Source organism: Lemur catta, chromosome 19, assembly GCF_020740605.2.
Source record: "Lemur catta isolate mLemCat1 chromosome 19, mLemCat1.pri, whole genome shotgun sequence".
NCBI lineage: Eukaryota > Metazoa > Chordata > Mammalia > Primates > Lemuridae > Lemur > Lemur catta.
Window position 1 is genome coordinate 23,423,473 of NC_059146.1, and position 15,900 is coordinate 23,439,372.

General features: G+C 58.4%; 2 protein-coding genes across 4 annotated transcripts; both read right to left on the reverse strand.

Annotated features, from left to right (window-relative positions):
• Positions 1–998: 998 nt before the first annotated feature.
• ADM5 (adrenomedullin 5 (putative)) lies at positions 999–2,535 on the reverse strand. Its single transcript, XM_045531134.1, has 2 exons — positions 1,673–2,535; positions 999–1,465 (listed from the first exon to the last, which is right to left on the reverse strand). Exons 1-2 carry the CDS (start codon positions 1,744–1,746, stop codon positions 1,210–1,212), a joined length of 330 nt encoding a protein of 109 aa, XP_045387090.1. The 5' UTR covers positions 1,747–2,535; the 3' UTR covers positions 999–1,209.
• A 702-nt stretch (positions 2,536–3,237) lies between these two features.
• On the reverse strand, positions 3,238–13,112 carry PRMT1 (protein arginine methyltransferase 1). 3 transcript variants are annotated; one of them, XM_045531132.1, is made up of 11 exons: positions 12,908–13,014; positions 10,571–10,624; positions 9,905–10,006; positions 9,034–9,189; positions 8,843–8,906; positions 7,457–7,599; positions 6,616–6,703; positions 6,420–6,535; positions 5,383–5,533; positions 4,959–5,080; positions 3,238–3,530 (listed from the first exon to the last, which is right to left on the reverse strand). In XM_045531132.1, exons 1-11 carry the CDS (start codon positions 12,941–12,943, stop codon positions 3,447–3,449), a joined length of 1,116 nt encoding a protein of 371 aa, XP_045387088.1. In that variant the 5' UTR covers positions 12,944–13,014; the 3' UTR covers positions 3,238–3,446. The 3 variants fall into 3 exon arrangements, with proteins under 3 accessions (XP_045387088.1, XP_045387086.1, XP_045387087.1); XM_045531130.1 differs by lacking the exon at positions 10,571–10,624 and having other exon boundaries at positions 12,908–13,112; XM_045531131.1 differs by lacking the exons at positions 10,571–10,624; positions 12,908–13,014 and adding an exon at positions 10,261–10,354.
• Positions 13,113–15,900: the final 2,788 nt, after the last annotated feature.

Below are 15,900 nucleotides of genomic sequence, written 5' to 3' on the forward strand. Positions count from 1 at the left end.
CGCCCGGGGCTGGAGGGGATGGGGGAGGAAGCACCCTAATGCGCATGCCTCGCAGCCGGGATGCTGAGGCTGGGAGCGGAGGCGAGCGTCGAGGACAAGTGATGGAGAGGCCCGACCGCCCAACCCAAGACACAGGGCTCCAGTCCCCGCGAGAGGGGCACTGGGGGTTTGGGGGCCAGGGAAGGGGTCCAGTACTTACCGCGCTGAGTCAGGGGTCCGCCGATGGGATCCTAGGGACCAAACCCGAGTACACCCCCACCCCCCCCACCCCCGATTTTGAGCACTGGACCCAAATCTCCCGCTTGCATATATCCAATCCCAGGGTGATGAGTCCACGACCTGGTAGAGAGGCCTTCGGAATCCTCCCCACCCCCAGATCGCTGACACCCAGAAACCCCGATTTCTGTCTCGCGTGTGCCTCCCCGCGTATTCAGGTCCCTCATTTTATCCCCGCCCCCTTCCAATTTCGGCCTTCTATGCCTGCCCCTTCCAATCCCCAGTGTCCTGTCCCCGCCCCTTCCAATCCCCGCGTCCTATCCCCGCCCCCTTCCAGCCACGGCGTCCAATCCCCTCCCTCCGTTCGATCCCCGGCCCTCAGTCTTCTTTTACCCGTCCCGAGTCTCCAGCATTGAGCCTCCCCCATTCCGCGCAGCTGGTCGGAACCCCGGGTTCTTGGGCTCCCCACTCCGCTCTTTGTCTCTTGCTCCCCTTTCTCTGAGAGGGGCGAGGCTGTTTGGACTCACAGCCCACCTCTGGGTGCAGGAGCGAATCTCAGTCCCCTCTCGCTGGGGAGGGAGGAAGGATGCTCTGGGCCCGGCCGGGCCACCAAACCCACCCACGGAAGGCGCACGTATTGAGCTGGCACGATGGAGGCGCTACAGTGGCAAGTTAGACAGTCAGAGGGACTTCCGTGAGGGAGAAGGAGCCCATAAAGGAGAGGGAGAGTGTGTTAAGAGACTAGCCCAGAGAGGCTGAAATGGTCACAGACAAGCAGAGACTGAAACGCACAACTCTTGCTTTATTCGCCTCGGGACGCCAGTATTCTTTGTCCAGGCTGGGTGCGGTGTGCCCCTGGGTCCAGCCCAGTCACAGCCAGGGGTGAGGGTGAGGAAGACAATCTCAGAGGATGGGGTTAGGGGGAGAAATTGGGGTAGTAACCCCAATACACAGATGGGCAAACTGAAGCCGGGCAAGGAGACATGTCCGAGGTCACCCAGCGATCCGGGCACTCCGCTGGCCCCCCTGCTGCAGGCGGTAGTCCCAGAGATGGAGCAGGGCTTTCACCTCCCGCCGCCGCCGGCGCCCGTAGCCGTGGGGGTCCTGGGGCTTGCGGCTGGCCTTCCCGGAGGGCTCCTTGGTGGAGGCAGAGCGGAGCCAGTATATGATCTCCGGCAGGCGGTGCGTCTGGCACGTGCCCAGGGAACATAGGCGCCCGCGGTGCTGGGCGACCTGCTGCCAGGGCCGCCTGGGGAGGGAGCGTGGGAGAAGACCGGGTTTGAACAGAATCGAGCAAGAAGGCGTGGGGAAGGGCACCCAGAACTCCCGCGTCCAGCGGGTCGCGCTCACAGATCTCCTGCCCATTCCACAGACGCGGAAAACTGTGACCGGAAGAGGGCGCGCGCCCCTGACGCCCTTTTTCCCGTCCTGTCCCGGCTGCCAACTGGCCTCTCACCTGCCCGCGGAGTCCGGGTCCCCTTGGGCGGAGACGGCGAGGAGCATCATCAGGACGAGGATGCGAGCGGTCATCGAGGGGCAGGGCGGGTCCGGATCGGCAAACCGGCAGGTGAAGCGGCCCCTCCGGGGTGCGGGCCTGCCCCCTCCCCGTGCCCGGGTTCCCTTCCTTCCGAGCGTCCGCTTCAGAGCGAGGACACAGGGCCAGTCCCCACTTCCCAGGCGGGGAAAACTGAGGCCCAGTCTATGAGTAGAAGAGGCCACACCACGCCAGAGGGCCAGGATTCGAACCTAGATCCCTCGCCTCCTGCACCGCAGCCTCAGAGCCGTCACTGGGCGTGCGAGTCACAGCGCCGCTGGCCATGCACCTGGGAGGACTCGGGAGACCCGACCCCTTTAAGGCGTCGGGAAAAGGGGCGGGGCGATGACACGTCTAGGTGGCGACAAAGCGGGACTTCCAGGAAAAAGGCGTGGGGGTGGAAAAGCCCTGGGCCCCAGTGTACTGCGACCTCACCCTCACCCCCACCCCATCAGGGAGCCGCACTCTATAGACCGTGGGAAGACCCTGGAGTCTCAGGGACCAGAAGACTTCCAGAAAAAGGGTTGGGCGACATGGGGCAAGTGCAGACAGGGCCGGCTGGGGGGGTGTTAAAGGGAGACTGGGCACTAGCAGTGTCCCATCCTGGAAAAGGAGGACGAGGTTTAACAGGTGCGACGTGCCGGCTGGCCGAGGGCTCAGGATGTACCACATCAGGTGCAGCCAGGGCTGTATAAAGACATGGATGGTGTGCTGGGCCACCTAGGTGTGTGGACAGTGTTCTGGGGGCCAGGGCCTCCGTGCACAGGCGCTGGCAGTGGAAGGGCAGGGGCAGGCACCAGGCCTGCAGCAGAGGCAGGATGGGGCGCTGCCGGGGGCTGGTCAGCAGGGCCTCAACAACCACATCTGTAAAGTGGGCAGACCTTGCCACCTCTATGCTGCGCCTCCTGTCAGCCTCCATAGAGGGCAACTCCCTGTCCCCAAGCTCTAGGCCATGCTGGTGGAAGAGGCAGGGACAATCTCCATGACTCAGTTTCCCCAGCTGCAGAGAGGGCTGGTCACCACTCACTGCCAGCTGGCCTTGGAGGGTCCTGGACAGGAAAAAACAGCCAGGGAGAGGAACAATGTGAGGGTTGGGAGGAGGCGGGAGACAGTCTTCTGGGAAACTTGAGGGCCCAGCTGTGCTGGGAATCCACCCCCACCCCCACCCAGCCTGGCAGGGCAGCTGGAGAGCTCAGCCCTGCCCAGTGGTGCAGGACACAGGTCTCAGAAGGGAGGGGCACACCTCAGGAGAGGGATAAGGGGAAGAGTTTGGAAAAGACCCCGAGCAAGAACTGGAGGGCAGAGACTCCAGGAAGGGGAGTGAGGGACGTAGAGATGGGGGGCGGGGGGGGGGGACAACAGAGAGACCCAGAGAAAGTAGGATCCAGAACCGCAGCCACCAGTGTGTACCCAAGTCTGGTCCTCTCCATCTCAGCCCCTGCGAAGGGAACCCCAACCCCACTCTGCCCCCAGGAAGCCGAGCCAGGTTCCAGCTGAGGATTTATTGGGGTAAATGCAACCATATAAAAACATAAGTTATGAAAAACAGTCATGATGTACCCTCCCCATCCCCTCAGCCCAAGCCTCTAAAACCCCCTTCTTCAGGAGGGAGGGAGAGGAAGGGGGAGCCCCAAAACCGCCTAGAACGCCGCAACCCCTGGGCCCTGCAGGGCAGGCCTGGACAGCCGGCGCTGCCTCAGCGCATCCGGTAGTCGGTGGAGCAGGACAGCTCGCACAGCTGGCCTTTGAAATCCAGGTCAATGGTGAAGTCCAGGTCCCGCTGTGGGGAGAGGATAGGCATGAGGAACAGGACCTCCACGGGGCAGGCAGGCAGAGACCAGAACCACAGCTCAGTCAGGAGGTGGCGGCAGAAGGGGTGCAGGCCACACGGCAACACACTGTCCCCAAGACCCATCCGGATCCTGCTTTCTGCTCACCTCCACACTGGTGACCCCAGCTGCTGGTCCCACCCCCAACATCTGCCTTGCACCCTGACTCCAGTGACAGCTGCATGTGGGCATCTTCAAATCTACTTGGTCCCCAGCCAAACCGGCCCCCTTGGGGGCAGAGCCCAGCTGTCCCTTGCTGTCTCCTGCATCACGAGATAGTCCCCATGAAGGCCATTCCCATCAGCAAAGCAATTATTTCTTCCTTCTTTTATAAAAAAGCAAACCTCTCAAGCCCACTTCCTCCTCCAGCAAGACTTTGCACCAAGCTCAATGGTCCCAGCCCACCGTCTCCACTTCCTCCCCTCCCAAGCTTCCTAGAAGCCCCCCACCCCTGGCACGTGGCATATGGGAAGGCCAGGGCAAAGTCACCAATGGCCCCAATGACTCCTCCTCTCTCCCCTGGTGTCTCTTTCACTTGGGGCTTCTCCACCTGGGCATCACTGTCACTGTGGGCCAGGTCAGTCTTCCCTGGGGGGTGTCCCGTGGTTGTGGGATGTTTACCAGCATCCTCGGCCTCTGCCCACCTCATGCCTGGGGCCCCCTTCTCCAGGCGTGACACCACACTGTCTCCAGACAGTGACAAACAGCCTTGGCGGGGGGGGGGGGGGAGGGGGGGGGGGCACCAAAATCCCCCCTGGTTCAGAAGTGCTGCTTTAACTGGTTCTCATCTCCCTGGGTCAGAACGTGGGTCCACTCTGGGCCACCACCCAGGGCCCATGTGCCATCGCTACCCAGCCTCCCGCCCGCAGCCCCGCATGCCCATCTCCAGACCATGCCACTCCCCAGCTCCAGGCCTCACATCCTGCCGCCCCCCAGCATCTCCCTGGAACCCCCTGTTATCAGGTGACGGTGGCTCCATCCTGCCAGGTACTTAGGAGAAAAAAGGAAAAACGAAACAAAACCAAACCCCTCCCTCCTTTCCTCTCACGCCACACCCGGACCAAGAGGTCCCGTCGACTCTACCCACGGCTGCCTCTCACCCTGAAGCCCACCCCCACCCACAGCGACACCTGTCTGCCCTGCTCCGAGCTCCACAGGGGTCACTTCCAAATGCCATGTTCCCTGTCACCCTGTCACCATTCTGCCTGGCTAGCATCAGGCAGGTAGGGATTTGGCCTGAGCCCCCAGGCCTGGCTCCCAGTAGATGCTCAATAAAGTCCTGCTGTGGACACAGGCGTGGGGCTAAGGGGCTCGGGGACCCCAGAACAAGCAGAGACAGTCACCCAGGTCCCTCCCTCCCAGCTCCCCAGGGGCCTCACGTTGTTCTTGGCGTTGGGCCGCATGCCGATGGTGCCGAAGATCTCCTCGCCCGTCTTCACCGTCAGGTAGTCCTCCATGTAGAACACTGTCTGCTTCCAGTGTGTGTATGGGGACTCGGGGCCTGCGGGCGGGCACGGCTCAGCCAGGCCTAGACCTGCTCCCCCCGGCCCAGGGCCTGGCCTCACCATCGGAGATAGGGGCCGTGCCAGCATCTCATGGGTGGGGAAACTGAGGCACAACACTCTTGGGTCACTTGCCCAAAGCCATGTGGCTGTTAAAAGGCAGGGCTGGTGTGGAGACATGTGCGTCCCCACGGCTCCCTCTACCTGTTTCTGTCACTACCCGCTCATCGTCCCTGAACCCCGCCAGCCTCTCCTCTCCGTGGGCGCCCCCAGCCCGCCCGAGCTGCGCCCGCAGCCTCACTGGTGGAGAAGCCAGTCCTCTTGTGGCAGCGCGTGAACTCGATGTTGAAGTAGGCCACTAGGGCGTGCACGTAGTCGTTCCGCTTCACTTGCAGACAGAAGGGAGAAGTGAAGGTCAGGTCTTCCACCTTGACGGTGTAGATGTCCACTTCCTGCGGGACAGGCCCCGTGAGCCCATGCCTGGGAGCGGCCCCCAGCTTCACCCTCCTCCTCTCTCTCTCCCCTTCTACCCCCGTGCTCACTTGCCCGGCCCAGAAGCCCACTCTCCTCAGGCCTGTGACCACGCTGTCCCCTTCCCACTGGTCTCCTCTCGCTGGCCTCAGGCCCCAGAGCTCCTGATTTATTTCTCATGCCACCTGTCCCACTCCTGCCATCCAGTCCAGGGTGCCATGTTGGATCCCCTTCTCCCTTCTCTCCTGCACCCAAACCCAGCCCGGGCAGCTCCACCACCCTAACTCTGTCCAGGACCCGCCCGCTCCCTCCCGCTGCCTGGCCAGACCGCCTGGCACCTGCAGCGGCTCTAACAGGGCTCCCTGCTCCACCCTTCCCCCAGCCTTCCTTGACACATCAGCCAACGTGACACGCAGATTGCGTCAACCCCCCACGTAAGTCCGTCCCTGATCCAGCCTGGGCAGGGGCCCCACCTTCCTGCTTCCTTCCTCCTTCACTCCACAATCCTGCCCCCACACCCACACACACCAACCCCTCCTGCCACCTGGCTCTGCCCACCTCATACACCCCAGCTCACTGTCTGATAGTGACCCGCGCGCGCATGAACCTTTGGCTGATGGCTGCGGGCACACCTTCTAGAGGACCAGCCCCCTGGGGCAGGGCCAGCCTGTCTTGCTCACTGCTGTGTCCTGGAGCCCAAGGCCAAGCAGGGCTCAAAAAGACTTTTAAGGACACAGTAGCTGCTCTGGGCCTCTAGCGCCACCTCTAGGTGACAGGTAAAATTCCAACACTCTAGGCCCTGAGGTAAGGGGATGGCCCTTCTTGGGTTCCAGCTCTGGGGGTCACCTGCCACACCCACACCCTCACCTTTATGAGGCAGGCATTGGTGACCAGCTGCTTGGGGTCCACCACGTCCACCAGGGGCTCCTTGATGGCCACATCTTTGATGCAAGACATGTCAAAGCCGTACACGTTCTCCCACCCTGGAGAGGCAGGAGCGGGGAGGTGAGGCTGCAGCAGCCTGGCCGAGGCCCCACCCACAGCTCCCGGGGTGCACGCTCACAGTGGATCTTGTAGTCTTTGTACTGCCGGTCCTCGATGGCTGTCACATACAGTGTGGCTCGGTCTGGGAAGATAAGGCCGTCGGGTGCCTGCGGAGGGCCAGGGCAAGGGCATGAGGGCTGGTGGCCTTGGCAACACTGGCTTCTCTCTTCCCACTCTGCTCCCTCCCTGGTCTAAGCCATCTCCCACCTGGACTCCACAGCGGTCCAGGCTTCTGCCTGCATCCCCGCGTCTATTTCCCACACAGCTGGCAGGGGGCGCCCAGGGGCACTTAAGTCAGATCCTCCCTGGGTCCTCTGAGAGGAAAAGCAAAGTCTCATGGGGGCCCCTAGGGCCCTACAAGCTCTGCACACACCCAACCGGCCCTCACCTCCAACCTCACTTCCAATGGCTGTCCTAGAGCTTCGCTCCACTCTGGCCTCCCTGAGGCTCCACATGCAGCATGTGCACTTCTGTCCCAGGACCTTTGCACTGGATGTCTCCTCTACCCAGAATGTTCTTCTCCCCAGATCCATTGCAGCTCCTTCCTATCCTTCACCAGGTCTTCGTCACTTCTCCCCTGGGCGGCCGGCTCAGAGATGAGTACCCGGGACCACCCTATCCCTTTGCTCAGCTATGGCTTTCTCCTCATCTCCTTGTCACTGCTTGGCTTCCAAGGCCTGTTACACCCACTTTGGGCTGTCAGCCTCCCAGTACCTGTGCAGTCAACCCCCGTGTTAAGTCTTCTCTGTGGGAAGTACCTAGCGTGGCTCCTTTTTTCTGGACCTTGACTGATAATGCACTCGACACAGCCACCAGGCCCCAGCCTGTGTGATGTGCAGCCGCCCCGCCAGGGCCCTCACCAGCCACTTGTCTCGGGCATACAGGACGGTGTTGAGCATGGACTCGTAGAAGAGGCAGTAGCCCATCCACTCGCTGATGATGATGTCCACCTTCTCCATGGGCAGCTCCACCTCCTCCACCTTCCCCTTGATGATGGTCACCACTGCGGGCGGACAGGGGCAGCCACCATGAGCCCCGGGAGGCCTGCCCGCTCCTCCTCACCGGGGCCTACAGCCTGGGGCCCCACTCGTGGCAGCGCTTGTCTTTGAAAGCAAAGGCTGCGGCCGGATTTGGGTATTGTCACAGCACTCTGGGAGCTGAAGCCACACCCTCTTAACTCTATTTTCAAATTCATATATCACTCTGGACACTTTTGAGGCAGGAGCAGAAATTTTATGTGGACTGGGCAGCACAGGGGTAGGTTTGATGTCACATGTAACAGCACGGTCACATTCTCAAAATATCTATTAGGCAAGACATACACTGAGGGATTTACACGGGAAATTACACGACAGTTGGAATTTGCTTCAAATGGGGAGAATTCATAAAGCTGAGTGATGGGTATTTGTGGATTTATTACAATAGTCTCTTCAAAAAAAAAAAAAAAATCACTGCAGTTCCCAGAAGGCCACACATCTGGAAAACCTACCACCTTCCTTCCTCCCTGCCTCCACCTTGCTGGTGGGAACTCAAGGGCAACTTGACAACAGCTACCAAACTTACTAACTTAAGTTTCTGACCCAAGCAATCAATCCCCTTTTACAAATTCACCTCGCAGATATTCTGGTTTGTGTGTGAAATGACATTAAGTGCAGGGTTGGGGGAGGGCGGGAGAAAATCTCAGAGCAGCTTAAATGTCCACCAGCAGGAAACTGGCTAAAAAAGCCGGAGTGTATACGTGACGGCAGTCATCAAAAAAATCATGATGCCTCAACATCTGGAAACGTGTTTAACTACACAACAAGCAGATGAAAAAAGCAAAGGGCAAAAGACTTGTGTGAAATGTTATTGGCATAAAAAAATTACACACGTGAATGTAAAAACACTTATATATGTGGGCTTGTAGGTATAGACTTCTCTGGAAGGTGGTGCTGGCTAAACTCAGAGGAGGGCAGCTGAGAGGCAGATGGGAGATTTCTCACAGCGGGCCCTCGGCTGTCACCCACATGACCATTATTCATTCAAGAAACGAAAGAGTGCTTCTTGCCCTAATTTTAAGACTGAAGCCTTAAGCTTGTGACTTCGACACTCGGATTCTCAGGCTGCCAGCAGCCCAGAAGGCCATGGGGGAGGCACAGCTGCATCTGTGGCCCATCAGTGGCCCCCTGACTCCCTTGCCACAGGTCCTGGGGAAGCTGGGAATCACCCACTCCATTCCCACAAACCCATTCTCTTTCTGGGCTCACCGTGGTCTAACTTGTTGGCTTTGACGATCTTCACCGCATAATCAGAGATACTGGAACACTCGATCTGAGGGCCCAGGAAGAAGGGAGGGTGAGACCCCCCCCGGGGTCCCATCCTCAGCAACCACCCTCCTCCATCTAGTCCCCTCTCCACCCTCCAGGCTCAGGCCCACCTGGCCACCCAGGAGACTCACCCCGATGACCTTACGGGCCCCGGCCTTGGCAGCGAACATGCACAGGATCCCCGTGCCCGAGCCCACGTCCAGCACCACCTTGTCCTTAAAGAGGTGCCGGTTGTGGAACATGGAGTTACGGTAGGTGAGGGTACGCACCTCATCCTTCAGCATCTCCTGGGGAGAGAGGCGCAGGGTGCCATGAGAGGGGCCACAGTCCCCGCTGGAAAACGGGTGCCCTGGCCTCCAACACACGGATGGTTTAGAGGACCAGAGCTCGGCCCTCCCACTTCCATTCCGTGCACCTCGGTTTCTCTAGCTGTAAAATCAGATTAGATGGACTAAACTCCCATCTGAGCCAGATTCTACCATTGCCACTGAAGCCCCGGCAATCCTCAGTGACTTAATGCCACTGAACTGTACACTTAAAGAAACGGTTATTTTCTAGTATGTTCATTTTACTACAATTTTATGAAAAGGCCTCATGGAAACAAGAAATTCCATGGAATGCCACCCCAGGTGCATTCTGGGACCTCAGTCTCCTCAGTCAAAAGGGTCCAGAAGCTGTCAGGCCAAGAGCAGCTGGGACACAGTCCCAGCGCTGGTCGCTAGAGGGCGGCAGAGACCAGCAGGCCCTGCCTGACCGCGGGCTGAGGTCTCAGGTGCGCACGCGCAACCCCACCGCAGCCTTCAGCGAGGGCCTCCCCAAAGCACCAGGCTAACCTCGGTCTCCAAGGCAACGGCTGAGAGAGGTGACCCCGGGGTGTGCACAGCAGAAGGAAAGCCCGCTGCCAGAGAAAGCAGTGCGCGCATGCGTGGGGACTTAAGTCCCACCCCCTCCCCAACATTTAACTCCTAGATTCACCAGCCTCGGGGAACCATCCACACTCACCTCATGGATGCCAAAGTGTGCGTAGGAGTCAAAGTAGTAATCTTTGGACGTCATGTCCTCAGCATTGGGCTTCTCACTGCTTTCTGCCTGGCCGCAGGAAACCTGGGAGGGGGCCGATGGGAGCATGGGTCAAATCTGGGGGCTCCCCACAGCCTCTTAAACCTTCAGGTCCCTACTTTATCCCTGAAGAGTAGTACAGACACCCCCCCCCCAATCATAACATGACAACCCTACAGCCCCCATCTGCCATCTTGCCTCCCCCAGGAGCCCGAAAACCTAACAACCCCATTTTCCACTTCCAGGACCCCCCCCAAGCACCATCCAGGGAAGCACCCCGATACCTCAGCCATGCCTACCATCTCTCCAGTCTCTCTGCCCCGATCTCTAGCTCAGCCCACAGCTGGGGAGGGGAGGGAAGCAGGACTGGGACAGACACAGGGAAGGGCAAAGGGGGCTGGAGACAGAGTTAAGGAAGTAGACACTGGGGAGGCCAGATGGGGGCCGAGGACCCGAAGGGGTTTGTAGTGAGTGTTTTGCAGCACGGGGTAAACTGGTTTGAAGCAAGAGGGACATGGTTAGACTTCTAGAAAGGGCCAGATGTGTGGCAAGATATATTTATGTGGATGGAGGTGGGGGTAGGGAGGGGTCTCACAAAAGGATATTTACTTCTTCAAGAGGCGGCTGGAGGCTCATCCCATTAGCCAAGGTGGCTACAAAGTTCTAGGAGAGAGTAACAGGGAGAAAGGATTAGCTACTGGGAGTGGCTGGGGAGGGCCAGGCAGCGGGGCCTGGGCTCTTGGGGCAGTGGGTTTCCAGCAGTTTTCCTTTTCCTTGGTGGGGAGTGGGGGCAGAGGGGACAGGTGATGAAGCAGAGCTTTTGAGAAAGGGAAGGGAGGAGTTAGGGAGACATGGGGGTCTCCTATCCCAGCTGTGGCTGGAGAGATGGTGGCCAGCCCCCACGTTGCCCTACTCTGGCCAGGCAGCTGACCACACACACCTCCCCCATCCAGACCAGAGGAATTGGCACCCTCCGGGCACACAGGCACCACCAGCTGTCGCTCCCCCTCACCACCTAATCCCCCCAGATTAGGTGACACTTCCTAACACACACCCCCATCCTGGGGTGCCATGAATAACTGGAGGGAGGGGGCTGACACGGTATGACCCCAGGGCATCTGCCAGTTCTGCAAACCAGTCTCTCATCTGAGAGAATTTCAGAAAAGAGGAGTGGTCCACAGGCACCGCCACCAGAGCTGGTACCACAGCCCCTGGCTCCTGACCTGCGCTCAGGAGCCCCAGACAAAATGAGTTGGAACCAACCTCCTCACTATTACCCTCTATCCAGGAAGGTAGAGTCCCAGGGAAGATGGCCAGTTTATGGACCCTCTTAAGAAAGCGAGGGCTCCAGAATGTGGCTTGGTGAGTCAGAGCCCATGGCCCCCATTCAGACACACCCATCCCAGGCCCTGAAGACCCCCAGGTGTGAGGCCAAGCCTGAGTCAACCTCTGGGGAAGATGTTTCCTCCACCCATAGAGCCCCTGGTGTAGGATCGAGCCAAGAGAGTGGTGTGTGTGTGTGTGTGGGGGGTCACTGGAGCAACCCCTGGGAGCTGCCCCCAATGGCATGCATCTTGGGCGCTGCCCTCCCCCTGCAGACAATGTTAGAGGGTAAACGGTGGAGGAAGAGGGGCCCCTTCCGATTACATCTCTTCTAGATGTGACCACTTTCCAAGGCTCCAATAAGAGCAAAGTCTCAGGCCATGACCCATTGGGTTCCAAGCACCCCCCTCCAAATTCTTCCAAGCCAGTGAGGACACCTGTACGAAGGGCGGCTGGGGAGGGGATTTCCCACTGGGACCCATTTCTCAGTACCACTGATACTACCACCAGACAAGCCAGCCCCAGAGGGCGTGAAATGCAAGACCGAAACCTCCCCCGCACGGCTGCACAAGAACCAAACCTCACTGCAAACCATTTCAGACTCCCAGGCTCAGGACCCCCACTCCCCACAGAACTTCAGAGAGGAGAGGTCATCTCTCATCCTCACAAAGGCCCGAGAGAGAAAAGGCTCCACTAGAGAGTAAAGGCCACAGCCTGTGCAAATCCCATCACAACTCCTTCCCAGCAGACATGCCCTCCCTCCGCCGGCCTGGGAGGGAATCCAACAGGGAGGTGGGCTTAGGGACACGCCCCATGAAAAAGATGTCCCTCCCACACATCCAGAAATGGCCACAAGGGGGTGCACGGCGCCTTACTGGGAAGGATTTCCTCCATCTAGATGACCCACCACCACCCAAAGGGAGGTCACAGGGGCATGCCCCATCCCCCGTAACTCCTAAAGCCCCGGGCGGGGGTGGGGAGAATTCAAGGACAGGAAAGGGAGGTGGAAGACCAATTCTTCATCTTCCTCCAGTCCCAAACCCAGAGCACACAATGCCTAGACCGATGCCCCAGCAGATCCCCCAGGACCTTGGAAGCGGGCTGTGAAGGGTTGAGAAGCACTGCCCCTCGCAAGGCACTCTTCCCTACATCGTGGAGGGCCCCAGGGAAATTCCACCCTGTGTGTCCTGGACCCCGGGAGCAGAGCTGGGGGCCTCAGAAGGAGGGTTTGAGCCCCCCTCCGCACCCCCAGGCGGCCCTCCCCGGTCGGGGGCGGGGCCTTTGTCCGGCACGTGGAGCCCGCCGGGCCACCGGGCTCGGCACACCCCCTCCCCACCCACCGCGCCGTGGCCACGTGGGGGCCTGGCCGGAAGCGCTCCCAGCCCTCATCTACGTAAGACGGATGAAACACCTTCGGCTAGGCCGGATGCCGAAGGCCCCCAAAAGCTAGGGAGCCCCCACCTCGAACGATATCCCTGGATCCGGGGCGTGCGGCGCCCCCTCCGTGTGGCTGGGGATCTTCATCCCTAATTCGCCGACCCAGAGCCCTTTCCCCACGACGGAGACATAAAACACCGACCCCCCAAGCCGGCCCCCGCCCCCATCGGCGCTCCAGACACTCACCTCCATGATGCAGTTCGCGGGCTCGGCTGCCGCCATCTTCACCCGCACCTACTCCTCCTCCGGCCGTCTAGACCCCCCCCTTTCTCCTCACTCCTCCGAACCGCTTTATAGCGGAGGGTCTACGGCCCGCCTACCGCGACCCCGCCAGAAGATTTCATTGGTAGTGGAGGCGGCACATCTGAGAATACCGTCTATCAATTGGCTGGAGAAGACGCCCGTCAAAGGTCAGAGGTTTGCCCAGACTGGCGTTCAGGGTCCCGCCCCCTCAAGTCGACCAGGATGGGGACAACTGCCCGTCTATTGCAAGAAGCGCGACTGGTGATTGGGTAAAGTCAACCAGGAGTGCCCGCCCCTTTCCCCCAGCACCGCCTCAAAACTTCCCGGCGGGCCCCGCGCTAAGCACACGCCTTGAAACAGAGCTGTCCATCACCAAAACGACCCGCCTTTTAATAGCTGCTATTGGTTTAGCCAAAACGTGACGTCACTAGGCCTTTGGCCAGCCCTCGCCAAGCGGCTGGCCTCAAGGAGAACACCGCAATTGGCCCACGGGTTGGGAGAAAGGCAGGGCTTTAGGCACCACCGATTGGCTCAAAGGAACTAGCGCTCCTCGTCCGTTCGGTGGATTCTCCCGGCCTCGGAGGGGAGTTTGGAAGAACAAGGGAGCTTGTACCCATTTACCGAGGGGAAAAAACTGAAGCAGTGAGAGGCTCAGAGAGGGGGCGGGCTTATCTGGGGTCCCGAAACCAGTCGGGAGTAGGAATCAGCCGTCGATACATTTAATCCCCAGCCCTTTATACAACTGTTCTAAGTTTGTTTGTTTTCTTTTTGATACAGAGTCTCACTCTGTTGCCCAGGCTAGAGTGCCGTGGCCTCAGCCTAGCTCACAGCAACCTCAAACTCCTGGGCTCAAGCGATCCTCCTGCCTCAGCCTCCTGAGTAGCTGCGACTACAGGCATGTGCCACCACGCCGGGCTAATTTTTTCTATATATTTTTAGTTGTCCGGCTAATTTCTTTCTATTTTTAGTAGAGATGGGGTCTCGCTCTTGCTCAGGCTGGTCTCGAACTCCTGAGCTCCAACGATCCACCCACCCCGGCCTCCCAGAGTGCTAGGATTACAGGCGTGAGCCACCGCGCCCAGCCTGTTCCAAGATTTTAAAGCCCGTCAACCTCTCTCAGGCCACCTGGCTTTTGCCAAGTCCTTCCCCTGCCAGGAACGCCCGCCTCTCTGTCTGGCGTAATCTTACAGGTCCATCAGGGCACAGTTTAGAAGCAGCCTCTTCCAGGAAACTTTCCGTGATCTGCAAAAGATCCTAGTTGAATGAAGATGAATGCAAAAGGTGGACTTTGTGGACTCTGCCTCTTCTTTCTCCTTTCGCACTCTGTCCTCAGTTCAAACCTCTCTGCAGTCCCTGAATGAGCGCGCTCTGTTGTCCCCGGGCCTCTGCACTGGCTGTGCTCCCTGGCATACTTCCTTCCCGACAAACTCCTAATACTGTAAGATTTCCAGTATAACTTCTTTATTAGTTCTCTGCCCGCCCCTCCTCTGTTCCCCAGGTCCATCACACCCATCAGCCCTGGCTGTGGGTCTTCCCCCACACCGTATCTTCTTCTGGGTCTCCAAGTTGGTACGGCCCTACCTCCCACCCAGTCACCAAGCCAGACCATTGGGCTCCCCTCCCACAGCCTGTCAGTCCCCTGCCCCGCCCCTCCTCTCCCTCGTGGACCAGCAACCCAGACTTCTTCCCGACCTCTAAGCCTCCAGTCTTCCCCTCCAGTCCCCCACCTTGTGGGTCCTCAGAGCCTTCCTGTGTTTCCCCAGCACTCTCAGGACAAAGTCCCAGCCCCTCAGCCCAGTGTTTGTTGTCCCATCACTGATGCCTTACTGATCCCTGCTGCCTTACTGATCCCTGCCTGGTTCTCTGGGACCACCACACACTCTTTCACTCCTTGGTGCCATTATACAGACCCTTCCCCTCTTCTCTGGCTCACTGACTTTTCCTTACCTTCAGACAAGCTCTGTATCTATGGCCAATTTAGCGCAGGCTGACTGCTTGCTAGGTGCCAGCCACTCTTGGAAGAGTTTTAAGTAAATTACCACATTTAATCCCCTGCCCAAGCAACCTATTGACGAAGGTACTATTTTCACTTCCATTTCATAGATGAGTATACTTAGGCACAGAGAGGTAAAGTGACTTGGCCAAGGTTACACAATTAGTAAGTGGCTGAGCTGGGGATTGATCCCAGGAAGTCTAACAAAACATCGTTTTTTATTTTTTTAAGCTCACTTTATTAAAGATATAATTTACATACAACAATATGCACAGAATTAAGTGTAGTTTGATGAGATTGGTACACACATCTGTGTAACCACCATCAGATTCAATTCACAGAATATATCACCCTGAAAATTTCCCTCATGACCCTTTCCAGTGGATACCACCCCCTCAACCTCAGAAGCACTTTCCTTATCTAAATTTTCGCATGAATGGAATCATACAGTCCATCCCTAACACACAGGGCACTTCATAGCCTTCTTTTTTTTTTTTGAGGAGAGTCTCACTCTGTTGCCCAGGCTAGAGTGCCGTGGCATCAGCCTAGTTCGCAGCAACCTCAAACTCCTGGGCTCAAGCAATCCTACTGCCTCAGCCTCCCGAGTAGATGGGACTACAGGCATGCGTCACCATGCCTGGATAATTTTTTCTATGTATATTTTTAGCTGTGCATATAATTTCTTTCTATTTTTAGTAGAGACAGGGTCTCACTCTTGCTCAGGCTGGTCTCGAACTCCTGAGTTCAAACGACCCTCCCGCCTCGGCCTCCCAGAGTGCTAGGATTACAGGCGTGAGCCACTGCGCCCGGCCATCATAGCCTTCTTGTGCTTAGGAACACTTGCCAGCACTTTAGCACTGTGCTTGGGGGCCATTTGAAATCACCAACAACGAGCTAAAAAGTTAAAAAAAAAATGTGGCACCCAATAGACCGAGAAAAGGAC

Excerpts from the sequence above, each read along its gene's own strand:
- PRMT1 (XM_045531132.1), bottom strand. The coding sequence starts at position 12,943 with ATGGCGGCAGCCGAGCCCGCGAACTGCATCATGGAG. Across the intron at positions 9,190-9,904 it reads CACACTTTGGCATCCATGAG|GAGATGCTGAAGGATGAGGT; the intron begins GTGAGTGTGGAT and ends CTCTCTCCCCAG. Across the intron at positions 3,531-4,958 it reads GGCCCAACGCCAAGAACAAC|CGGGACCTGGACTTCACCAT; the intron begins GTGAGGCCCCTG and ends CTCTCCCCACAG.
- ADM5 (XM_045531134.1), bottom strand. The coding sequence starts at position 1,746 with ATGACCGCTCGCATCCTCGTCCTGATGATGCTCCTCGCCGTCTCCGCC. Across the intron at positions 1,466-1,672 it reads GACCCGGACTCCGCGGGCAG|GCGGCCCTGGCAGCAGGTCG; the intron begins GTGAGAGGCCAG and ends CTCCCTCCCCAG.